The sequence below is a fragment of the Coregonus clupeaformis genome, chromosome 12 (assembly GCF_020615455.1).
Source record: "Coregonus clupeaformis isolate EN_2021a chromosome 12, ASM2061545v1, whole genome shotgun sequence".
Lineage (NCBI taxonomy): Eukaryota > Metazoa > Chordata > Actinopteri > Salmoniformes > Salmonidae > Coregonus > Coregonus clupeaformis.
Genome location: NC_059203.1, coordinates 40,711,663 through 40,739,169, shown reverse-complemented (window position 1 = coordinate 40,739,169; position 27,507 = coordinate 40,711,663). Strand labels below are relative to the sequence as shown.

Genomic DNA, 27,507 nt, shown 5'->3' with positions numbered 1-27,507 from the left:
GAGATAGGGAGGGATTTTCTTATGAGAGATGGGTAAAGAGAGAAACTGTTCTTGTGAATGAGAGGGATGGCGGAGGAATGGGATGTGCTGCTGGAAACTGAATAGGAGTGGAAGAGATAGTGTGTGTGTGTTTGTGTGTGTGTGTGTGTGTGTGAAGGGGTTACCCTGAAATTGACAGTATGACAGTAGCTTACAGGCAGTTCGGTGGCAAGTAAAATTCTGTATTTCATATTACAGTACAACTACTGTAATATAAATACAGTATCAAAGAAAGTACAGTGTAAAGACACACAGTACAATACCCTAAAATGGACTTTATAATACTGTAAAAAGGTCAATGCTACCGTAATCGGAATGAATGGATGAATTAATTAAAATTAATTGAGGGGAGGCATTTGTATTTCACAGTATTTTGCTGTAATTACAAGGGATTGGTGCAAGGAGGTTGGCTGCTAGGTAAAGTGTTTACACATTACAGCATATTAATTAATATTTGATGGCACTTCTAGAGGCCTTAACAAAGGCTTCCAAACTGTCAGCGACTACAGACCAAAACAGACATGGCAAAATGCTCAACCATTTAAGGTTTAAGACTTTCTGCCACTCCAATCTGTCCCCTATAAATGTTTTATTGATTGGGCATTATAACCACATAGGAGTTAAATTGGTAGAGCATTCTCACTCACAGGTGCAACAAATATAGCCTCTAACAAGGTAATCCTCAAATATGTTAATGAGCCAGAAACAACAATACCATGCATCCACTAGCGGTCAAAAGGTTTTCCTTTCGAAATACAGCAATTTCGAAAGGAGCCCACAACATTTTCCCACAATGCACCATAATTTACAGTTTGCTGCAGTAAAACATCTCAGAGTATTTTACTGTTGATAATACCCCAAATGACTGTATAAATTATAGTTATTTTAGGATGATCTGTGTGGCTGTGAGAGACAGGGGATATATGCTCTATCTTAGGATGATCTGTGTGGCTGTGAGAGACAGGGGATATATGCTCTATTTTAGGATGATCTGTGTGGCTGTGAGAGACAGGGGATAGATGCTGTATCTTAGGATGATCTGTGTGGCTGTGAGAGACAGGGATAGATGCTGTATCTTAGGATGATCTGTGTGGCTGTGAGAGACAGGGGATAGATGCTGTATCTTAGGATGATCTGTGTGGCTGTGAGAGACAGGGGATAGATGCTGTATTTTAGGATGATCTGTGTGAGGGTGTGTGTGTGCTCTACAATGTAAGTAATGTCCTTTCTTTCGATGACATCATGTTTCCTCGCCCTAACATTAATCAATAGGCAACAGAGCCCAGTGAGAGCAGAGAGACAGGCCTCTCCAAGATCACTGATGTGGTTTCACTCCCAATAGTGTTGTCATCCGGAACCAAGAAGGATTTACACAGGGAAAATGTGAGCTGTCTCCACACTTGCAAGTTCACACTCCAAGTTTGTACATACTGCACATGCATACCTCTAGCAAACACGTGTATGAGCACATGTACACAGTAGTCTGAAATAAACACAGAAACACCCATACAGACACACCGATTTACCCCTTGCTTGAGATTTTCATTAGCCTGGTCTGCCACCTCTGAAACGATGACTAAGGCAGCTGGAACACAGAGGGAGAGATATAAAGGGTTAATATCCATGAATATGCAGGGTTTAAACACTGCCATGTTTGGGCCTAAACAACTAACCTATGATATTGTATCTAAGTCAGTGTGTGTGTGCGTGTGTGTATGTGTGTGTGTGTGTGTGTGTGTGTGTGTGTGTGTGTGTGTGTGTGTGACTGCTGAAGAAACAACTGTTGGCGTGTATAGAAGAAACTACAGAAATTCTTATAAAGCAGAGAAAGACTATACCTTGTGTATCCTCATATTCTGTAGAATCAGGGGAGAGGTTGTTTAAGTAATCTAGAAAAAAAATAATGGCACAAACAGACAAATTAGTCAAAAACATAAACAGATTCATAATGTGTAGAATGCCAAATAACACTATTCAAGGTCAAGAGCCAAGATAGGGTACACACATTAAAGTTAGTATTACAATACTGTAATAGTACATTATGAGGTGTGTGTCGGATACCTGTGAGCAACATGCGGTACTGGAGGACTCTCACAATGACCTGCAGCAGCTGGTGCTTCAATTGGACCTGAACTCCATCTGGACCTTGCTTCTGCACACATAAACACATTGTCAGGTTAATACACACTTGCATGCATGACTGTGGAAAATACACACTCTCAACCTGAGTGACCTCTGTTGAAATTGTGCAATTCAAAGTCATAGATGACAAAAGGAATAATGAGATAACCTTGGCAGAACGGTTGACCACCAACCTGACCACTCCAAATCTCCTCACCACACAAACCCTGAACTGTCTCTATTCTTCTGCCCTATGGAATCCCTTAAAACGAGAAAGAGGATAAGAGCGATATCTAAAAGAAATCTATCACGGGCTAATTGTGTCTGACGGACATGTATTCCCAGTCCCAGAGAGGGTCTATAATACAAAGGGACCAGAGCAGATCCACACATCAGCTCTGACTGAGGAGTCTCCTAATCCAATTTAGCCCCATTCCTCATTAGAGAGGAAGAGATAACACCCCGCGGGACTGAAAGAACCATCCCTTCATTTACACTGGGTTACTGTGGAACGCACACACACACGTACGCACGCAAACACTCACATGCAAACAAACACTCAAACACGCATGCAAGCACACACACACATGCATGCACACTCACAAATGTACGGACACACACACATGGCTGGTGAGATAATATTGCTGGCCCTATAAAGGGGAGGATTAAGAGCCAACACACACCAACCTTTGTCTTCATTATCAGAGATGGAGCCTTGAGGAACAGAGTAAAAATAGAGCAACGACTTGGAACCAGGATTCTAGTGTCAACCCCCCCCCCACCTCTAATCAGCTAACTCAGCTCCCTAAATTCTCTTTCTCTCTTTGTCTCTGTTTCACTCTCCTTTTCTCTTATTCCATTTTCTCCTCTTATGGAAAAACCACATGATTTCACATGTGAAATCATGTGGTTTAGGAATACTTCACATGTGATGATATTTCACATGAAGTTTCACGTGGATATTTCTCACACAAGATTTCCCAGGTGGTGCCCTGCAAACAAAAATGAGCTGTTAGGATGTCCCCAGAATATCACGCAGTCGCAGTTTTTTCAACTGACATATTTGACACACATGATTACATTGTGCATGTTGATATATACACAGTAACTATTATTTAACATCTCTCACCAGGATTTGAACACACAACCTGTTGGTTAACGGCATTCCGAGCTTCCTGCTATGCCTACACTTTGGACTTCAAAGTAAATCTCAGCTTTGATAAAAATACACTCAAGAAAGCTACTATATTTATTATAGTGATTAAGGAGTAACAGTAAAACAGAATAATATGCCCCAACAACAAAAAAAGGATGGTGGCTTACGCCCGTGCATTGACTACCGTGGTCTAAATCAGATCACTGTAAAATCCAGCTATCCATTACCTCTGATTGCGAGTATGATGGAGTCATTGCACGGGGCGCGCTTCTTCATGAAATTGGATCTGAGGAGCGCGTAGATCCAGGTGCGTATCCGGGAGGGAGATGAGTGGAAGACGTCATTTAGTACCACCTCGGGGCACTATGAGTACCTCGTCATGCCATACGGTTTGATGAATGCTCCTTCAGTCTTCCAATCTTTTGTTGATGAGATTTTCAAGGACCTGCATGGACAGGGTGTAGTGGTGTATATTGATGACATTCTCATATACTCCGCTACACGGGCCGAGCATGTGTCCCTGGTGTGTCAGGTGCTTGGTAGACTGTTGGAGCATGACCTGTATGTGAAGGCGGAGAAATGTCTGTTCTTCCAAGAGTCCATCTCCTTCCTCGGACACCGCCTGTCCGTGTCAGGTGTGGAGATGGAGATTGACCGCATTTCGGCCGTGCGTAATTGGCCGACTCCAACCACGGTGAAGGAGGTGCAGCGATTCTTGGGATTTGCCAATTACTACCGGAGGTTTATCCGGGGCTTTGGTCAGGTAGCAGCTCCCATTACCTCCTTGCTAAAGGGAGGACCGGTGTGTCTACAGTGGTCAGCTGAGGCGGACAGGGCTTTTGGGCATCTGAAGGACCTGTTTACTTTGGCTCCGGTGCTGGCTCATCCGGATCCTTCCTTGGCATTCCAGGTTGAGGTGGATGCATCCGAGGCTGAGATTGGAGCTGTACTGTCTCAGCGCTCGGGTACGCCACCAAAACTCCGCCCCTGTGCTTTCTTTTCTATGAAGCTCAGTCCGGCGGAGCGCAATTATGATGTGGGGGACCGGGAGCTGTTAGCTGTGGTTCAAGCTCTGAAAGTGTGGAGGCATTGGCTTGAGGGGGCTAAACACCCTTTTCTAATTTTGACTGACCATCGTAATCTGGAGTACATCCAGGCAGCGAGGAGGCTGAACCCTCGTCAGGCAAGGTGGGCCATGTTCTTCACTCGTTTTGTGTTTACTCTCACTTACAGACCAGGTTCCCAGAACGCTAAGGCAGACGCCCTGTCCCGACTGTATGACACAGAGGAGAGGTCCATTGAGCCCACTCCCATACTCCCGGCGTCGTGTCTGGTGGCACCGGTGGTGTGGGAGGTTGACGCGGACATCGAGCGGGCGTTACGTACCGAGCCCACTCCCCCCCAGTGTCCAGAGGGTCGGATGTACGTGCCGCTCGGGGTTTGTGATCGATTTATCTATTGGGCTCACACGTCACCCTCCTCTGGTCATCCTGGCATCGGTCGGACAGTGCACTGTCTTAGTGGGAAGTACTGGTGGCCCACTTTAGCCAAGGACGTGAGAGTTTATGTTTCCTCCTGCTCGGTGTGTGCCCAGTGTAAGGCACCTAGACACCTGCCCAGAGGGAAATTACAAACCCTACCCGTTCCACAACGGCCGTGGTCCCACCTATCGGTGGATTTTGTGACGGACCTTCCCCCCTCACAAGGGAACACCACGATCCTGGTCGTTGTGGATCGCTTTTCGAAGTCCTGCCGTCTCATTCCTATGCCAGGTCTCCCTACAGCCCTACAAACTGCTGAGCCCCTGTTTACACACGTCTTCCGGCACTACGGGGTAACTGAGGATATTGTGTCGGATCCGGGTCCCCAGTTCACCTCAAGGGTCTGGAGGACATTCATGGAATGTCTGGGGGTCTCGATTAGCCTTACCTCAGGTTTTCACCCCGAGAGTAATGGGCAGGTGGAAAGAGTTAACCAGGATGTGGGTAGGTTTCTGAGGTCCTATTGCCAGGACCAGCAGGGGGAGTGGTCAGCTGGTCCACTCCAGGAGTCTGAGGTACGGGAGGTTCCTCCGCCCCCACTGGACATCGAGGGGGCTCCGGCGTACTCGGTCCGTTCCATCTTGGATTCGAGGCGTCGGGTGGGGGGCCTGCAGTATCTCGTGGAGTGGGAGGGGTACGGTCCGGAGGAACGGTGCTGGGTCCCTAGGAGAGACATCCTCGATCCCTCCATTTAGAGGGATTTCCACCAGAGTCATCCGACCCGCCCTGCTCCGCGTCCTCCTGGCCGTCCCCGAGGCCGGGGTCGGCGCACGGTTGGAGCCGCGCGTCAAGGGGGGGGTACTGTCATGGATTCAGCCGAGGCTGCCCCTATTCCCTCCCTGCGTGGAGGTTGTTGTTCATTCTTTTACCTACGAGTAAAGTACACCTTTTGATTAGCTCTGTGTCCTGCGCCTGACTTCGCCTACCGCATTACACTGACGCCTTGACATATGTTGCAATTTTGCAACCCCATGTTGTCACATTTATTTCACATGAGATAATAATTTTGCAGCAGCTACTCTTCCTAGGGTCCAGCAACATTAAGGCAGTTATATACAGTTTAAAATATTACATGGCATTACATTTCATAACAATTTACCCAATACATTTAGTGTGTTCCCTCAGGCCACTACTACACTATCACATATTTACAATACAACATCCATGTGTACGTGTGTAGAGTGCGTGTCTTATCATGTGTATGTGTGTCTGTGCCTGCACGTGTCTCTTCACAGTCCCCGCTGTTCCATAAGGTGTATTTTTATTCATTTTTTAAAATTTGATTCTACTGCTTGCATCAGTTACCTGGTGTGGAAATGAGTTCCATGTAGCCATAGCTCTATATACAGTGGGGGGAAAAAGTATTTAGTCAGCAACCAATTGTGCAAGTTCTCCCACTTAAAAAGATGAGAGAGACCTGTAATTTTCATCATAGGTACACGTCAACTATGACAGACAAAATGATACATTTTTTTCCAGAAAATCACATTGTAGGATTTTTTATGAATTTATTTGCAAATTATGGTGGAAAATAAGTATTTGGTCAATAGCAAAAGTTGCTCAATACTTTGTTATATACCCTTTGTTGGCAATGACACAGGTCAAACGTTTTCTGTAAGTCTTCATAAGGTTTTCACACACTGTTGCTGGTATTTTGGCCCATTCCTCCATGCAGATCTCCTCTAGAGCAGTGATGTTTTGGGGCTGTCGCTGGGCAACACGGACTTTCAACTCCCTCCAAAGATTTTCTATGGGGTTGAGATCTGGAGACTGGCTAGGCCACTCCAGGACCTTGAAATGCTTCTTACGAAGCCACTCCTTCGTTGCCCGGGCGGTGTGTTTGGGATCATTGTCATGCTGAAAGACCCAGCCACGTTTCATCTTCAATGCCCTTGCTGATGGAAGGAGGTTTTCACTCAAAATCTCACGATACATGGCCCCATTCATTCTTTCCTTTACACGGATCAGTCGTCCTGGTCCCTCTGCAGAAAAACAGCCCCAAAGCATGATGTTTCCACCCCCATGCTTCACAGTAGGTATGGTGTTCTTTGGATGCAACTCAGCATTCTTTGTCCTCCAAACACGACGAGTTGAGTTTTTACCAAAAAGTTCTATTTTGGTTTCATCTGACCATATGACATTCTCCCAATCCTCTTCTGGATCATCCAAATGCACTCTAGCAAACTTCAGACGGGCCTGGACATGTACTGGCTTAAGCAGGGGGACACGTCTGGCACTGCAGGATTTGAGTCCCTGGCGGCGTAGTGTGTTACTGATGGTAGGCTTTGTTACTTTGGTCCCAGCTCTCTGCAGGTCATTCACTAGGTCCCCCCTGTGTGGTTCTGGGATTTTTGCTCACCGTTCTTGTGATCATTTTGACCCCACGGGGTGAGATCTTACGTGGAGCCCCAGATCGAGGGAGATTATCAGTGGTCTTGTATGTCTTCCATTTCCTAATAATTGCTCCCACAGTTGATTTCTTCAAACCAAGCTGCTTACATATTGCAGATTCAGTCTTCCCAGCCTGGTGCAGGTCTACAATTTTGTTTCTGGTGTCCTTTGACAGCTCTTTGGTCTTGGCCATAGTGGAGTTTGGAGTGTGACTGTTTGAGGTTGTGGACAGGTGTCTTTTATACTGATAACAAGTTCAAACAGGTGCCATTAATACAGGTAACGAGTGGAGGACAGAGGAGCCTCTTAAAGAAGAAGTTACAGGTCTGTGAGAGCCAGAAATCTTGCTTGTTTGTAGGTGACCAAATACTTATTTTCCACCATAATTTGCAAATAAATTCATTAAAAATCCTACAATGTGATTTTCTGGAATTTTATTTCTCAATTTGTCTGTCATAGTTGACATGTACCTATGATGAAAATTACAGGCCTCTCTCATCTTTTTAAGTGCGAGAACTTGCACAATTGGTGGCTGACTAAATACTTTTTTCCCCCACTGTAGTACTGTGCGCCTCCCATAGTCTGTTCTTGACTTGGGTATTGTGAAGAGACATTTGGTAGCATGTCTTGTGGGGGTATACATGGGTGCCCGAGATGTGTGCTAGTAGTTTAAACAGAAACCTCGGTGCATTCATTACGTCAACACTTCTTACAAAAACTAGTAATGATGAAGTCAATCTCTCCTCCACTTTAAGCCATGAGAGACTTACATGCATATTATTCATGTTAGCTCTCTGTGTACATTTAAGGGCCAGCCGTGCTGCCCTGTTCTGAGCCAATTGTAATTTTCAGAGGTCCGTCTTTGTGGCACTTGACCACACGACTGAACAGTAGTCCAGGTGCGACAAAAATAGAGCCTGTAGGACCTGCCTTGTTAATAGTGTTGTTAAAAAGGCAGAGCTGCGCTTTATTACAGACAGACCTCTCCCCGTCTTCGCTACTGTTGTATCAACATGTTTTGACCATGACAGTTTACAATCCAGGGTTACTCCAAGCAGTTTAGTCACCTCAATTTGCTCAATTTCCACATAATTTATTACAACACTCAGTTGAGGTTTAGGGTTTAGTGAATGATTTGTCCCAAATACATGCTCTTAGTTTTTGAAATACTTAGGACAAATTTTTTCCTTGCCACCCATTCTGAAACTAATTGCAGCTCTTTGTTAAGTGTTGCAGTGATTTCACTCGCTGTAGTAGCTGACGTGCATACTGTTGAGTCATCCACATACAGAGCCACACTGGCTTTACTCAAGGCCAGTGGCATGTCATTAGTAAAGATTGAAAAAAGTAAGGGGCCTAGACAGCTGCCCTGGGGAATTCCTGATTCTACCTGGATTATGTTGGAGAGGCTTCCGTTAAAGAACACCCTCTGTGTTCTGTAAGACAGGCAACTCATGCTTTCACATGTGCTCAAATGTTATCACGTGTAGTTTCATGTTATCACATGTTGCTTTATATGATGTCACATGTTATCACATTAACTTCACATAAAATCACATGTAATCACATGTGAAATTCATGTGGTTTTTCCATAAGGGTCTCTCTAAAGGCACCTTACATTAGCTCTGTGTGGTTTCCTCTCTCTTGCTTTGGATTACCCTTCAGTTTTCCCCTCCCTTTTCAATAAAAACATCCCATCATTAAAACCTCTCCCTGACAGAACACCAGCTCCTCAAGTGTCGCTTGTTCATGTAAATTGTGATCCAGTGCCTGCACATGCCAGCATACACACACACACACACACACACACACACACACACACACACACACACACACACACACACACACACACACACACACACACACACACACACACACACACACACACACACACACACACACACACACACACACACACACACAAGGCGAGCTGATTCGCTAGCTGCACACACAGCTGATCTAATTGGGCAGTTGTAAAGGAGGCTGCATCTCCAATTAGCTTGTGTCTGCCTCATTACTCAGCTGCCTATACTGGGATTTATCACACTGTCTTTATCTCTCTCTGTGCACCTGCTGCATCTCACACACACACACACTCTCCTCCTGCTGTGTTTCCTTCTCAAGGGAACACAAACACCTAGGCACAAACACCAACACAAGCATTCAATATCACATCAACATCACAGGCACACGCACAGGCACACACAGGCACACACAGGCACACACAAGCATTCAAACACACACACACACACACACACACACACACACACACACACACACACATTGGCCGCTCTATATAGCAGCACAGTAAACAACAAATTGGCTGAAGAGGGGCTTTTATCCTTTAAGGTCCTATGGTGATCTGATCACAGTGCATAGCTACTTCATCACTGTCATCACCACATCCACAATGAAATTACACCCCACAATACAACACTGCTGGACCAACGCTTAAAGAGCTTAACCCTCCACTTACCTCACAGACAGAAAGAGAGAGAGAGAGAGAGAGAGAGAGAGAGAGAGAGAGAGAGAGAGAGAGAGAGAGAGAGAGAGAGAGAGAGAGAGAGAGAGAGAGAGAGAGAGAGAGAGAGAGAGAGAAAGAGAGCAGAGGGAAAAGATTAAGGACAAACTCCTTTAAGTTTACAAAATGAACAAAAATCTAACCATTAACGAAGAGATATAAAGTATACGAAAATGTACGAGACCTTGGTACTATAAGGTTATATCTGCAATTAGTTATTCACATAGAGTTGCTCTTTAGGTGGTCCTTTACATGTGAGATATGTCAGGTTTTTGAAAAAGTACATTTCACGATGAAAAAAAAAGAAAATTAGAAAATTCTATCTGCGCAAAAACTTTTGAACTTGGTGCTATAAGGTTTATCTGCAGTCCAATAACACAATGCTGGGTGGTCAATAAAATAAAATGTGTATGTAAGGTATTGTACTTACTGAGTCATGAAAGAGAAAGACATCACAAAATAGTTCTGAGATCTAGGACTTGAAAAATACTAATTCTCTCAAAACGATTCATTTCTCATCTCCTTGATTATTCATATCGGTTCTGGTCCTCTTTTGCAATTACGTTAATTTGTTTCACCACTTTTTCAGAAGAATGGCCATAACGTATGGTAAAAATAAATAAATACAGGTGCCTTAAAACATGTTTAAGGGCCTCCCGAGTGGTGCAGTGGTCTAAAGCACTGATCAGTGCTAGAGGCGTCACTACAGATCTGGGTTCGATCCTGGGCTGTGTCACAGCCGGCCGGGACCGGGAGACCAATGAGGCGGCGCACAATTGGCCCAGCATCGTCCGGGTTAGGGGAGGGTTTGGCCGGCTGGGATGTCCTTGTCCCATCGTGCTATAGCGACTCCTTGTGGCGGGCAGGCGCATGCATGCTGGCTTCAATCGCCAGCTGTACAGTGTTTCCTCCGACACATTGGTTTGGCTGGCTTCCGGGTTAAGGAAGCAGTGCGGCTTGGCGGGGTCATGTTTCAGAGGACGCATGGCTCTCGAACTTCACCTCTCCCGAGTCTGCACGGGAGTTGCAGCGATGGGACAAGGCTGTAACTACCAATTGGGTATCATGAAAAGGGGTAAAAAATAACATGTTTAGAGGCATTACTGTTTTTGTCTTATTCTATATCAATAAGAAAACCTCCATAGAAGTGGTATTTCATTACAATTACAAACGTACCACATTTTATTGATAACTAGTAAGTCGTTTACTGACTTTGGATGTCAGAGACCAGACAAAAATATAAGTTTAGTCATCCAGAGCTAAGCTTTAGTAATGTTGCTAGTTCTCCATAGGATATAGTGTATTTGTCATTTTAGTGAACTATCACTTCAACAAATGTGTGATGAACATGAATTAATAGATTTGATGATGTGATTAGAAAGAAGGAAAGGTATTCTCTTTATTTAATAATTAAATGCCTGTACTTTTCCATTGAAATTGAAATAATTGTAACATTCTGTGCCAGATAGAACCTTATTAGTAAACCCAGATTGACATTTCAGAACTATAAGGTTCTAGCTGCGATTGCAACCCCTAAAAAAACTGATTTACAATTGACTTCGAATTTTTAGGTATCTTTAAGGTGAGGAACTTAATGGGTTATGAAATAAGAATTCACTACAAAACAGTTCTAAGATCTTTGATGTTCAATATCTCAGAACGGTGAGCAGATAGAACCTTATAGTACCAAGGTCACGAAATCATCTAAATGGTCACCTGACATTATGGAAAACACTTTCTGCACTGATCATTGGCTAAACTGCCATAGCAGGATAAACTTCTGTACCTCTCAGCTGTGTGGCTGTGACTCTGGCTGTGACCCGTGAGTTCCAACTGCTGTCCCAGAGAGCCCTGTCTGTCTCATTACAGGGAGGTCACACAGAAGGAGTCCCCTGGCTGTCCTCTCACACCACACAGCAGACATCACACCTTTATTACCTCTTACTGTCTCTGATGTAACCACTACAAAGCCAGGACGAGGGGATGTTTTTCCTAGTTAAAAGCTTTTAACTAGAAATAACATTCATATTCATAACATTCCCCAAAGTGTTCAACTTAGAGCTACACACTGGAATTGAATACATTTAGTGATAATGTTTAATTTTTATCTATAGAGTGGTTGAAATAAAAGTCAAATGTCTCTCTTGTCCTTCCTCTCTCTCTCTCTCTCTCTCTCTCTCTCTCTCGCTCTCTCTCTCTCTCTCTCTCTCTCTCTCTCTCTCTCTCTCTCTCTCTCTCTCTCTCTCTCTCTCTCTCTCTCTCTCTCTCTCTCTTGCTCTCTCTCTTGCTCTCTCTCTCTCTCTCCCTCCCTCTTTCTCTCTGCGATACCTACATTGCCTGTGCTATCATAGTCCTGTAGAGCCGCAGTATCTCTGGTGAGGGCAGCTGCTCCTGAATATTCATAAGCTGAGACAGTTCCTTCCTTGTCCAGTTGCAATCCTAATCACTATTGAGATGCATAGAATCATTGTCTACCAATCACTACGCATCAAAATATGGCTAGGAACCACTAACTCATGACTATGCAAGAAACGGTGTGCTATGCATATTTGTGGGTGGTCTTGGGTACAATCTTAGTAGCAATGAGAGCCGAAACTAATTGGTAGATTAATTGGAAAAACTTAACACAAAGGCCACTCTAATATTAAAATACTGCATTTATCGATCATTTTCCAAGTCAAACTGCTAACTCTATCATTACCAATCAATAGGACTTAACAGGGTAAGCAAGGTGACCTGGAGCATGTGAGAGACTTCCACTATATGAGCAATGAGCACTGAATCAATTCTATAGGCCAGTCAGGCCTGGAGAGGAAATAAGAAATCCATGGCTGAATCCAGATGGTCTTATCTAGGAGCATGTTTTATATCATCTGTCTTGGTTAATAATGGTTCCTATCACCATCAATAGGGACCTTTGCTTACTATGGAGTAGTGCAAAACAAGTTTGTGTAACGTATTCTTCATGATGGATATGGTGATCACATCATCAATTCCCCTTAACCAGGGATGACATCCTCTCAGATACTACTTTCTGTGGACAGCCAAGATAAAAGGATCCACACTACAAAAAAGGTTTGTGTTTGGTCTTTGAGAGGTATAAAACATGAGAGTAGCACGTTGAAAAGGTCAGTCCCATAGAGGAGAGCAGAGCAGAATAGAAGGAGTTTGGAAAGGTCATTGACTCCCAGTGGAGTCTGGTTGACAAACTAAAGCTGCTATATAAAGGGAACGGGGAACTCCTGGCTGAATAAAGACATTGTTACAGACTGGCAGGTACAGTGGCTATGACCTCAGGACTGATTCTTCTGAGCATGCATATCCAGAGGTTAGTTTAAATCAACACACTCTAAACTCACATAGGGTTTTTAGGTAAAGGACTTCCACATTTATAAGTAGTTTCTAAGCTTAGACTAAGTATAGCCTCTTACCTCAAACTGCTTGACAATGTCATGAAAGGCAGGGTTGAGTTTGCAGCTCTCTGCCAGTAGGGACATGCTCCGGTCATACTCAGATATGTAGGTAGCAAACCCAGCAAACTCCTCCCGATGAGACAGGATCACATCCACCACCCGCTGGCTCTCCTCCCTGGTGATGGGGAATAGAATCATGTTGAGGTTTGGAGGATTGGTGGACAGTGTATGTTATTGAATAACAGTTGACAGGTAAGTTATTGAATTACGGACAGAGAAACCTGTCGATACCTCCTGAGCTCCTGAATGAATAAGCATACAAAAATATACAGTTGGATCCTATTTACAATCATTCTACTTGATGCGTTTAAAATGCAGAACTGTCTATTCTTTTTCATTTCTATGGAGTTTACAAGTCTGTGGGGATTTATTTATGAGTGCATATAATAATAATAATAATAATAATAATAATAATACTTTTATTTCTATAGCACTTTTTAATACAAGTAACAAAGTGCTTCACATCATAAAATAATAAAATAAAATCATTTTTAAAAGACAAGAGGAAAGAGAAATTTAAAAAAAAATAGCTAATTAAATCATACATTGAAATCATACATTAAAAGCATCTTTATAAAATGGTGTCTTCAGCAGGGATATAAAAAGAGGCACTGAATCTGCATATATAAATATGCCCACTGTGTTTAATGTACTGAATGTCTCACCACTGTCTGATGCGTGAGTCCAGCTCAGTGAGGATGTTGCTGTGGAGTGTGTAGACCTCAGGGAGCATGCCCAGTATCTCCCCCAGCCTCTGTTCCTCCACCACAGGTTCCCCATCCTCCCCCACCGCCTCCGACACTGCTGCCCTGAAGTCCTGCAGGAGAGGGATGAAGAACGCAGGGAGAAGGGGAGAGAAGAGAGGGGGAAGAGGGTGAAGGGGAGGAAAAGAATAAGGGGGAAAGGGTGAAGGAGGGAGAGAGTTACAGGGGGGATGGGTCAGATCCTCCTAGATCTTAACATCCTTCCTGTTCCCCTAACCCAGTATCATCTCTGTCTGTCTTCCTCTTCCCTGGTCTCTGCTTGTCTAACCACTCAGGAAAAGGGGTTCTGGACCTGGGTTACATACAGTGGCTTGCGAAAGTATTCACCCCCCTTGGCATTTTTCTTATTTTGTTGCCTTACAACCTGGAATTAAAATTGATTTTTGGGGGGTTTGTATCATTTGATTTACACAACATGCCTACCACTTTGAAGATGCAAAATAATTTTTATTGTGAAATAAACAAGAAATAAGACAAAAACAAATTTTTTGAGCATGCATAACTATTCATCCCAAAGTCAATACTTTGTAGCGCCACCTTTTGCAGCAATTACAGCTGCAAGTCTCTTGGGGTATGTCTCTATAAGCTTGGCATATCTAGCCACTGGGATTTTTGCCCATACTTCAAGGCAAAACTGCTCCAGCTCCTTCAAGTTGGATGGGTCCGCTGGTGTACAGCAATCTTTAAGTCATCCCACAGATTCTCAATTGGATTGAGGTCTGGACTTTGACTAGGCCATTCCAAGACATTTAAATGTTTCCCCTTAAACCACTTGAGTGTTGCTTTAGCAGTATGCTTAGGGTCATTGTCCTGCTGGAAGGTGAACCTCCGTCCCAGTCTCAAATCTCTGGAAGACTGAAACAGGTTTCCCTCAAGAATTTCCCTGTATTTAGCGCCATCCATCATTCCTTCAATTTTGACCAGTTTCCCAGTCCCTGCTGATGAAAAACATCCCTACAGCATGATGCTGCCACCACCATGCTTCACTGTGGGGATGGTGTTCTCGGGGTGATGAGAGGTGTTGGGTTTGCGCCAGACATAGCGTTTTCCTTGATGGCCAAAAAGCCAATTTTAGTCTCATCTGACCAGAGTACCTTCTTCCATATGTTTGGGTGTCTCCCACATGCCTTTTGATGAAAACGTGTTTGCTTATTTTTTTCTTTAAGCAATGGCTTTTTTTCTGGCCACTCTTCTGTAAAGCCCAGCTCTGTGGAGTGTACGGCTTAAAGTGGTCCTATGGACAGGTACTCCAATCTCCGCTGTGGAGCTTTGCAGCTCCTTCAGGGTTATCTTTGGTCTCTTTGTTGCCTCTCTGATTAATGCCCTCCTTGCCTGGTCTGTGAGTTTTGGTGGGCGGCCCTCTCTTGGCAGGTTTGTTGTGGTGCCATATTCTTTCCATTTTTTAATAATGGATTTAATGGTGCTCCGTGGGATGTTCAAAGTTTTGGATATTGTTTTATAACACAACCCTGATCTGTACTTCTCCACAACTTTGTCCCTGACCTGTTTGGAGAGCTCCTTGGTCTTCATGATGCCGCTTGCTTGGTGGTGCCCCTTGCTTAGTGGTGTTGCAGACTCTGGGGCCTTTCAGAAAAGGTGTATATATACTGAGATCATGTGACAGATCATGTGACACTTAGATTGCACACAGGTGGACTTTATTTAACTAATTGTGTGACTTCTGAAGGTAATTGGTTGCACCAGATCTTATTTAGGGGCTTCATAGCAAAGGGGGTGAATACATATGCACGCACCACATTTCCGTTATAAAATAAATAAAATAAATTTAAACAAGTTATTTTTTTAATTTCACTTCACCAATTTGGACTATTTTGTGTATGTCCATTACATGAAATCCAAATAAAAATCCATTCAAATTACAGGTTGTAATGCAACAAAATAGGAAAAACACCAAGGGGGATGAATACTTTTGCAAGGCACTGTACCAGCTGTTGGGTTGCATAATGACCTTGGTCACTGATACATTGTTGACCACAACCCTACCATTTATCAACATACTGACATGAACTATATGTTCTTATACAACGGATGGGTCTAATCCTGGATGTTGATTGGTTAAAACCACATTCCAACCGGTGTCTATTGCACAAGTTACACAAGTAAGGCTATGACGTTGAAATGCCTATTTCCTGTTCCATCTGACTGCGCAATCCACTGTCTCATTTACATTTTAATTTTAGTCATTTAGCAGACGCTCTTATCCAGAGCAACTTACAGTTAGTGAGTGCACACATTTTCAAACTGGCCCCCCATGGGAAACAAACCCACAACCCTGGCGTTGCAAGCGCCATGCTCTACCAACTGAGCTACAGGGGACTCATCAGCCCAACCAGGTAATTTATAAACTGTAAGAAAGCAGTCAGATGGTTTTTCTTTATTTTTACAATTTTCTACATTGTAGAATAATAATGAAGAAATCAAAACTATGAAATAACACATATGGAATCATGTAGTACCCAAATAAGTGTTAAACAAATCAAAATATATTTAATATTTTTGATTCTTCAAAGTAGCCACCCTTTGCCTTGATGACAGCTTTGCACACCCTTTGCATTCTCTCAACCAGCTTCATGAGGAATGCTTTTCCAGCAGTCTTGAAGGAGTTCCCACATATGCTGAACACTTGTTGGCTGCTTTTCCTTCACTCTGCGGTCCGACTCATCCCAAGCCATCTCAATTGGGTTGAGGTCGGATGATTGTGGAGGCCAGGTTATCTGATGCAGCACTCCATCACTCTCCTTCTTGGTCAAATAGCCCTTACACAGCCTGGAGGTGTGTTGGGTCATTGTCCTGTTGAAAAACAAATGATAGTCCCACTAAGCGCAAACCAGATGGGATGGCGTATCGCTGCAGAATGCTGTGGTAGCCATGCTGGTTAAGTGTGCCTTGAATTCTAAATAAATCACAGACAGTGTCACCAGCAAAGCACCCCCACACCATCACATCTCCTCCTCCATGCTTCACGGTGGGAACCACACATGCGGGGATCATCCGTTCACCCACAACGCGTCTCACAAGAACACGGAGGTTGGAACCAAAAATCGCAAATTTGGACTCAACAGACCAAAGGACAGATTTCCACCGGTCCATTGCTCGTGTTTCTTGGCCCAAGCAAGTCTCTTCTTATTATTGGTGTCCTTTAGTAGTGGTTTCTTTGCAGAAATTTGACCATGAAGGCCTGATTCACACAGTCACCTCTGAACAGTTGATGTTGAGATGTGTCTGTTACTTGAACTCTGTGAAGCATTTATTTGGGCTGCGATCTGAGGTGCAGTTAACTCTAATGAACTTATCCTCTGCGGCAGAGGTAACTCTGGGTCTTCCATTCCTGTGGCGGTCCTCATGAGAGCCAGTTTCATCATGTACTCCTGAGTGGCGCAGTGGTCTAAGGCACTGCATCGCAGTGCAAACTGTGCCACTAGAGATCCTGGTTCGAATCCAGGCTCTGTCGCAGCCGGCCGCGACTGGGAGACTCATGGGCGGCGCACAATTGGCCCAGCGTCGTCCAGGGTAGGGGAGGGAATGGCCGGCAGGGATGTAGCTCAGTTGATAGAGCATGGCGTTTGCAACGCCAGGGTTGTGGGTTCGATTCCCACGGGGGGCCAGTATAAAAAATATATGTATTCACTAACTATAAGTCGCTCTGGATAAGAGCGTCTGCTAAATGACTAAAATGTAAAATGTAAATCATAGCGCTTGATGGTTTTTGCGATTGCACTTGAAGAAACGTTCAAAGTTCTTGACATTTTCAGGATTGACTGACCTTCATGTCTTAAAGTAATGATGGACTGTCATTTCTCTTTGCTTATTTGAGCTGTTCTTGCCATAATATGGACTTGGTCTTTTACCAAATAGGGCTATCTTCTGTATACCACCCCTACCTTGTCACAACACAACTGATTGGCCCACAAATTAACTTTTAACAAGGCACACCTGTTAATTGAAATGCATTCCAGGTGACTACCTCATGAAGCTGGTTGAGAGAATGCCAAGAGTGTGCAAAGCTGTCATCAAGGCAAAGGGTGGCTACTTAGAAGAATCTTAAATATAAAATATATTTTGATTTGTTTAACACTTTCTTGGTTACTACATGATTCCATATGTGTTATTTCATAGTTTGGATGTCTTCACTATTATTCTACAATGTAGAATATAGTAAACATCTAGAAAAACCCTTGAATGAAAAGGTGTGTTCAAACTTTTGACTGGTACTGTATATATATACATACATACACATATACATACAGTGGGGAAAAACAGTATTTAGTCAGCCACCAATTGTGCAAGTTCTCCCACTTAAAAAGATGAGAGAGGCCTGTAATTTTCATCATATGTACACGTCAACTATGACAGACAAATTGAGATTTTTTTTTCCAGAAAATCACATTGTAGGATTTTTAATGAATTTATTTGCAAATTATGGTGGAAAATAAGTATTTGGTCACCTACAAACAAGCAAGATTTCTGGCTCTCACAGACCTGTAACTTCTTCTTTAAGAGGCTCCTCTGTCCTCCACTCGTTACCTGTATTAATGGCACCTGTTTGAACTTGTTATCAGTATAAAAGACACCTGTCCACAACCTCAAACAGTCACACTCCAAACTCCACTATGGCCAAGACCAAAGAGCTGTCAAAGGACACCAGAAACAAAATTGTAGACCTGCACCAGGCTGGGAAGACTGAATCTGCAATATGTAAGCAGCTTGGTTTGAAGAAATCAACTGTGGGAGCAATTATTAGGAAATGGAAGACATACAAGACCACTGATAATCTCCCTCGATCTGGGGCTCCACGCAAGATCTCACCCCGTGGGGTCAAAATGATCACAAGAACGGTGAGCAAAAACCTAGTGAATGACCTGCAGAGAGCTGGGACCAAAGTAACAAAGCCTACCATCAGTAACACACTACTCCACCAGGGACTCAAATCCTGCAGTGCCAGACGTGTCCCCCTGCTTAAGCCAGTACATGTCCAGGCCCGTCTGAAGTTTGCTAGAGTGCATTTGGATGATCCAGAAGAGGATTGGGAGAATGTCATATGGTCAGATGAAACCAAAATAGAACTTTCTGGTAAAAACTCAACTCGTCGTGTTTGGAGGACAAAGAATGCTGAGTTGCATCCAAAGAACACCATACCTACTGTGAAGCATGGGGGTGGAAACATCATGCTTTGGGGCTGTTTTTCTGCAAAGGGACCAGGACGACTGATCCGTGTAAAGGAAAGAATGAATGGGGCCATGTATCGTGAGATTTTGAGTAAAAAACCTCCTTCCATCAGCAAGGGCATTGAAGATGAAACGTGGCTGGGTCTTTCAGCATGACAATGATCGCGAACACACCGCCCGGGCAACGAAGGAGTGGCTTCGTAATAAGCATTTCAAGGTCCTGGAGTGGCCTAGCCAGTCTCCAGATCTCAACCCCATAGAAAATCTTTGGAGGGAGTTGAAAGTCTGTGTTGCCCAGCGACAGCCCCAAAACATCACAGCTCTAGAGGAGATCTGCATGGAGGAATGGGCCAAAATACCAGCAACAGTGTGTGAAAACCTTGTGAAGACTTACAGAAAACGTTTGACCTGTGTCATTGCCAACAAAGGGTATATAACAAAGAATTGAGAAACTTTTGTTATTGACCAAATACTTATTTTCCACCATAATTTGCAAATAAATTCATAAAAAATCCTACAATGTGATTTTCTGGATTTTCTTTTCTCAATTTGTCTGTCATAGTTGACGTGTACCTATGATGAAAATTACAGGCCTCTCTCATCTTTTTAAGTGGGAGAACTTGCACAATTGGTGGCTAACTAAATACTTTTTTTCCCCACTGTACTATATACATTTTATGGACACAGTCAATTTTACAATAGTTCTATTTTGTTTGTTTTTACTCCTGAACTTCCTCTACCCTCAACCTCTCCGATCATTTTCATGATGTCCGTCCGGTTTGCTTCTATATTCCATATCTTTCAAACTGAGCTCTTTCACAAAAGTTCTTAACCTATAACCTATATACGTATTACGGACACAGTATGTTTTACATGTATTTTGTAGTTATTATTTGTTATTAGTCCCAACCTTCAGCTCCATTCAACCCTTCCCATCTATCTCTTAACACCATCCATATTGGAGTTCTATTTGCCATATATTTTTCAACTGTACTGTGATGTTTCACAAAAGTTCTGAACCTTTCTATTCTCATTGTTTCTATAGATTGTAAATTGAAAATAAACATTTTTGCTAAAAGTATTATTATACTATTGATCGATTGACTATGACTTTTCAGATCACCCAGTAGTGCTATCTGCAGGGTTAGCTCCAGGTAAACATTGCAATTCTTCAGCCATTCCTGGACCTGTGACCAAAAACAAGCTACAAATGGACAGTACCAAAACAAATGATCTAATGATTATTTCTCTTCGCAGCAAAATCTGCAGAGCTGGGAAGATTGTATCCCCATATAAATAACATTATATTGGTTGCAAGAATTTTGTATAATAATTTAAAATGAAAAATTATAAGTTTTGAATCCCGCGTCGTTTTGCGTATCAGTTCATAAACCATGTGTCATGGAATCAGTACATCAAAAATCTCTTCCCAACTATTTTGCAATCTATATGGGACGGCTGTCAATCCTTTGGTCCTTAAATTAAACTGGTATACTTTTTTATTTATCACAATTTTCTTTAACCAATTATGGTCTTTAATGCAGGGCCGACAGACAAGTTCCTTACTTTTTCCCCCTTCCACTTTCCTCTTCCATTTTTGCGGTAATGCTGCAATTATTTGGTTGTAATTTTGGGTAGAGCAGACATTTCCATATGTTTTTGTTAGCTGCATGTGCGACATAACTCCACCAGTCCTACTTATGATATCATTTAAACACTTGCTTCGAGGGAATTATCACTTAAATAACCATAGTAGGCCTTTAAAATAGTGATGGTAGGTTCGGCTCTTTTTACTCGTTCTGTCAAAAGAACAAATCTTTCGACTAATTTCGTTAATTTGAGACAGTAATGCCCAGAGCACACAGGACCACCTACCGGTGAACGATGAACTGAAAACTCAAAAGAGTCATGATTCCACAAGCCTCTCGTTCACATGTCATTTACCATAAAGTGGTATGTGTGTATGTTTTGGTTCTACAAAGGGGTATGTGTGTATGTTTTGGTTCTACAAAGCTGTGTCCATCATAACATTCAATAATCAATTACTTGTATTAAATAAAATAAAATAAAATAACATTGTATTTGCCACATGCGCCGAATACAACAGGTGTAGACATTACAGTGAAATGCTTACTTACAAGCAATTAACCAACAATGCAAAGTAAAACAAATAAAAAAAGTGTTAAGCAAAAAAAATTTAAGCAAATAACTAAAGAGCAGCAGTAAAATAAAATAACAGTAGGGAGGCTATATACAATGGGGGTACCGGTGCAGAGTCAATGTGCGGGGGCACCATGCGATCAATTATCAGTTCTAAACATGTATTTCTCTTCTCTATGCTGCCTGCAGAATGCTTTATGTTCCTGCTCACATATATACTCACCAGCCAGTTTATTAGGTACACCACCCCATTCACGAAAATGGTTATCTCCTACAGACAGTGAGTCACGTGGCCGTGGCTTGCAATATAAAGCAGGCAGACAGGCATCGAGGCATTCAGTTACCGTTCGATTGAACGTTAGAATGGGCAAAATGAGTGACCTAAGCGACTTTGAGCGTGGCATGATCGTCGGTGCCAGGCGCGCTGGATCCAGTATCTCATAAACGGCCGCCCTCCTGGGCTTTTCATACACAAAGGTGTCTAGGGTTTACTGAGAATGGTGCGACAAACAAAAAACATCCAGTTCTGTGAGCGAAAACAGCCCGTTGATCAGAGAGGTCAAAGGAGAATGGCAAGAACCATGCAAGCTAACAGGCAGGCCACAAACAGGCAAATAACGGTGAAGTACAACAGCGGTGTGCAGAACGGCATCTGGGAACGCACAACTCATCGTCCTTGTAACAGATGGGCTACTGAAGCAGACGAACACACCGGGTTCCACTCCTGTCAGCTAAAAACAAGAAGAAGCAGCTCCAGTAGGCACGCGATCACCAACACTGGACAATTGAGGAGTGGAAAAACATTGCCTACAACATTACAGCAAGTTCAGTTTACTTGAGTGGCCTGCGCAGTCCCCAGATCTCAACCCAAAACAGCATCTTTGGGATGAAATGGAACAGGCTGTTCGCAGCATGAATGTACCACCATCCAATCTACAGCAACTGCGTGAAGCCATAGCGTCAGCATGGACCAACATCCCTGTGGAACATTTACGACACCTTGTAGAATGCCCCAAATAATTCAGGCTATTCTGGAGGCAAATGGGGGGTCCGACCCGGTACTAGATGGGTGTACCTAATAAGCTGGCCGGTGAGTGTATGAGACAGCTGTTGGTCGGCGCATGTCTCCGGAGCCGCTGAGCCGGAGGATTCCGTATTAATCCTGCAGTAGAATTCATTGTGGCCAGCCAGAAGTTAAAACAAACGACTAAAATGAACAAGTCACTCAGAAAAATTAATCATGACTCTCGAGTCAGTAAAAAGTAATTCAAAAAAAGAACGAATAATTCGCGTACTGCACATAACTACTTTAAAATGTGGTTGTGTCAGTGTGACCACACAGGCTAAAACTTCAGTGGAGTTATGGCACTTCTCTAAGAAGGAATGCTCTTGAGAAGGGTAATTTATCTATTCCAAGAATTGGGGAAAACATATGAAAGTTCACTAATTGATTGAAGGTGTCAAAATGCTTAAACAATATCAATTGTCCCTCCTGGTATGTCTGTCTGGTAGCTAATACCATCTATACTATAAATCCATTATGTGTCTACAAGGACAAGCGTCTGGACCTCATCAATTTCAGTTTTAGAACACAGCATACACAAAACAAGTAGAGAAATACACACCACAGTGAGATAATACTGTGACACTGTGTGCTTTAGCGCCTCCCGTTCATCATGTGCTATCGATCCCATCTGAGTTAGCATTCATCACTGCTGCTGTGGAGCAGACCTGGCTGCCACTTTATGTCCTGGTAGCTCCCTCCCCTGGGAAAGACACTGTTGTCCTACACACGGCTCACTAAGCCCCCCTACACAGTACAGCAGCTTTACCCTCTACTTCTCTCATCTAGTGTATAATTCACCCTCAGTGTATTGAATCAAAGCATACCAGGTCAAATGACAACATTAGACAGTTGGTTGAACAGCCAGTGAAGCTTAGTCAAACCTGAGAGACAAACGTATAAATAGATCAAAAGCTAGGTCTGAGTATCATATGTTCAACCTGTTATTGGGAAAGTCCTGGAGAAGAACACTCAGAAGCAGAACTTCACTTCCCATTTGGGGACAGGGTCTGGAAATGTGTTATTTTTTGTTATTCCTTATCAAACAATGAAACAATAGCTAGTGTGTTTTCTCCCAACTCTCACTGACGGTGGTCTTTTCCCCCAGCTGTGTGTGTGTGTGAGAGAGGGAGGAGTGTCAGTCTAGAATTGTCTGGTCTGTTCCAATCATGGATTGCTGAATTAGGTCTGTTGGAGAGGGAACCCACTTTGGAACATCCCACACCAATCTAAAGATGACTCTCTACTGCTGTTATAGCTTTAAGAATTATAAGAAACCAGTGTTGCATTTATGCATTATGCAACAAAATAATGAAATATTGTTAAATGTCATGCCTGAAAGGTAGGTATGAGGGACAAGTAGCTGATATAATAACCTTATTCAGAAGGAAAAAACCCAAGGTTAAACAACCTGCGTTCAGTATTCAAAAACATGGCAAACGTGCAGGATTGAGAAAATTCATAAAACATTCATAAAAGAACACACTGTACAAAGGTAATGAATAAGAATGTTCATAAGCTTTACATGAAAGACTCAGTAACAAAGCAACAAAAAGAAGGCCATATCTATCGATAAGTCTACAGATTCTAAATAAGAAACCTAGTATAATGATGATATATAGTACGATCATTAGAGTGGACTATAATATTTGCATTACTCAGCTTGTTTAATGGGATCAAAGTGCATAGACTACAGCTTTTATATTCAAATGAACCAATCATAAATCATGGGTGTACACTACCTAATTCAGGTTGTGCCCTTGCTCAATGGTATCCTGTATGAATGATGAGGTTCCCTTGATTCAAGCTGTCAGGTTCCAACTATCCAAGCAACCACACACACCAGCTCTATGACAAAATATAAACAGTTTACAGATTCAGCAAAAAAATTTTTTATTTTAGCTTTATTTAACCAAGCAGGTCAATTAAGAACACATTCTTATTTGCAATGACGGCCTCAAGGCTAGACTCTCATTCAGCTTTTGTTCCATCCACAACATTCTGGGTCAGGGGTTTCCCTACTTCAAGTGCATGGGCTCTACATACAACATTCTTCTGAGATCAAAATGGGATCAAATGAATTACTCAGGGTACCGCATTCAATCTATCCTATATGGGAAGGTCGAGCTCCGGTGCCTAACTGGTAAATGTCAATTTTTCAGTCAAACCTGCTGGGATCTGGACTGTACACTTACTCTGACAGGCAGTAAATGAGAAATAATGGAGAGGAATGACAACAGCTGGATTTGATGCATCACTGACCTCTGGGAATCAACAGTTGGTTCTCCTCACTGCCCTCATTCAGAATGTCCACTTCTGCTTTACTGTATTTCCTGCCTAAGGTAACTTGTACAAAAAACCAATCCCATTGCTATCTTATACTCTATCTATTTTTGAAGAGGTGAAGTTACAGTGGACATAACTGAATAAAGCTAAGTAAGTAGCCTTGCACGAGCCAAAACAGCTCCTATGGCAGGAGCCGATCTCCTGTAGCAACTTGATGTACAAGTACTCCCCCTGGACAGGATGCTAGTCTATCACAGGGGCTTACCCCCAATCTATCTCCTTAATGCTGAGATGCATCAGGTCCCATTTTTACAGTCTTTGGTTTGACTCGGCCGGAGATCAAACTCACAACCTTCCAATCTCAGGGTGGACACTAACCACAAGGCCACCGAGTTGGTAATGTTGAATGAAGGTAACACTGACCTATTCTTGACCTTTCTCTGTGTCAGGTACCATGGTGTGAACGAGCACCAATGTGCCCCAGCGCTTGTGTAAATTCACCTCAAACAAAGCCTGGTGCGTACGTTTCTGCATATCCTCTGACTGACTACCCCTGGGCTGACGAGCCCACGTTGTCAATGCGAGGAAGTCAACCTAGCTGGAACAACACTGATAAACCTGAGCACAGGGCTGGCTGACGACCGGAGAGAACCACCACAAACCAAGGAGCTGACACACAGGAAGTGATGTCATCAATGGCTTCTGGAACATATTCACTTTATGACGCCTGACAACAAGAGCACATCCAATTTGTTGTGATTGTTTTTGTCCTTCTGGCCCATTCACAAACAAGCAAAACATTGCTAAATATGAATTAAATTTGTCAAAACTATTAAATAACGTGCACAGGATTTGAAAGATATGTTCATTCTATGTTGAGGAAAATATTTTAAAAAATGAAAACATTAGTTTTCATGTAGTATGGAGGAAGACAGGTTTGTGTCATCGATGATGTGAGGCTATTGTTTAACTTAGCAACGACCACAAAGGGTAAAGAAAGCTTCAGAATGTTGGAAAACCAATTCACTTACATGTGTTTTGCTTGAAATTAACATGCTTTATTTTTGGGGTTTAAATCGTATGCATGCCATCTTAACTGGCTGTATAATATATCCTTTACTAGCTACAGCGCTACTAATATCCAACTTCGACTTGATGAATGTCTCTTCTGTACTATAAATATTTAACTAGCTAGCTGCCCATTGCTAGCTGATTGGATAGGCAGCTAGCTAGGCAGGTTGGAACTGCATAGCTAGCTAGCAGTACAGATCGACAAACAAGGTGAAAAGTATTATGCAGGCTAGAAAGCTACTTGCAACCTTAGCTAGATGGGTTATGAAACTAATGCCTTATTGGAAAATAGTTCGCTAACTAGCTTGCTTGCTGTCTTTGGTTTGCTTTAAAGCTTTAAATGCTCAACAGCTAGCTCAGTAGCTTGATCACTCACATTCGGGCTTGCAGTCTGTCCCAACCGCAAAACACATTTTAGGTTATTCAAACCTGATTTGTCATCCACGACAACTAGCTGGCTTGGATCTTTTAATTGCACAATGTGGTGATGTCATTTTCTCATCAATATTTTGGATTTATGCTGATGAAGAGTGACTGCTTCTGATTTGACATTACATGCAAGTTCCTCTTTTTAGTTTAGCTATCTCAAATAAATTACAGAGATGCAAATTATTGGGGCATAGAGAAAATGTTGCCGTTCTAAAGCAAGTTTGCTGCAATTCTACACAATTTGCCATGGGGCGGAGAGAAGATCTTGCAATTTTATAACTAATTTTATGCAATTCTACCTGTTTTGCCATAGGGTTGAGGCAAATGTTTGCAGTTTTTAATATGATGACTAATGATCAATGGGCCCCACCCCGGTCGGTAATTTGACCATGCTTACTACAAGTTTAGATAGCTGACCCGTGAAACTAACTTACCAATCTATTTTTTTTGGCTGACACTGGCTAATTGAGTGACTGCTGATGCACAATCAAATTTCGAAATTGCACCTAGTGTATTCTATTATTAACAGTAAGTTGAGACCCCGACGGAGTTCCCCAAAAAATTTAATTTTTTTATTGGTCCACAGGCCTACAAAAAGGGGGAGGGACGCCAGTTGCCCATCCCTGTTGTAGCCTATTGAATTAGCGTTTCACCACCATGGCTTCATAGCTTGAAATATGTGGTACAAGTTTTTTATCTTCTTTTATTTCTCGACTTGATGGCTTGCACATCACAAGTCTGACATCAACTCAGTTAAAGATAGAATACATGATTATATGAAAATATAATATTTTAAGCCATTTAATGCAGCACTTAAATGAATGAATGCATTTCAATGAGAGATTCACTTTTCTTTACCCCTTGTGGGCAGCATCGAAGCTGTTGGCAGGGACACAACCAAATGTTTAAACCTGTCTTCCTCCATAAGCACTCGGAAGCCAACGTTCATTAGCATTAATCAATTAATCAATCAAATGTATTTTATAAAGCCCTTTTTACATCAGCAGTTGTCACAAAGTGCTGCACAGATACAGTTGAAGTCGGAAGTATACATACCACTCCACACATTTCTTGTTAACAAACTATCGTTTTGGCAAGTCGGTTAGGACATCTACTTTGTGCATGACACAAGTAATTTTTCCAACAATTGTTTACAGACAGATTATTTCACTTATAATTCACTGTATCGCAATTCCAGTGGGTCAGAAGTTTACATACACTAAGATGACTGTGCCTTTAAACAGCTTGGAAAATTCCAGAAAATGATGTCATGGCTTTTGAAGCTTCTGATAGGCTAATTGACATA

At 42.6% G+C, this 27,507-nt stretch overlaps 1 protein-coding gene across 2 annotated transcripts in view; it reads right to left on the bottom strand.

Moving 5' to 3' along the window:
- Nucleotides 1-27,507, bottom strand: part of LOC121578202 (FYVE, RhoGEF and PH domain-containing protein 5-like) — a 55,781-nt gene that overhangs the window by 8,211 nt on the left and 20,063 nt on the right. For both annotated transcript variants that reach the window (XM_041892398.2, XM_041892399.2), the window contains exons 6-10: nt 13,908-14,059; nt 13,201-13,357; nt 2,101-2,191; nt 1,878-1,928; nt 1,566-1,624 (exon numbers count right to left, since the gene is read on the bottom strand). In XM_041892398.2, coding sequence (XP_041748332.2) covers nt 1,566-1,624; nt 1,878-1,928; nt 2,101-2,191; nt 13,201-13,357; nt 13,908-14,059 — 510 coding nt within the window. The remainder of the gene's footprint in view (nt 1-1,565; nt 1,625-1,877; nt 1,929-2,100; nt 2,192-13,200; nt 13,358-13,907; nt 14,060-27,507) is intronic.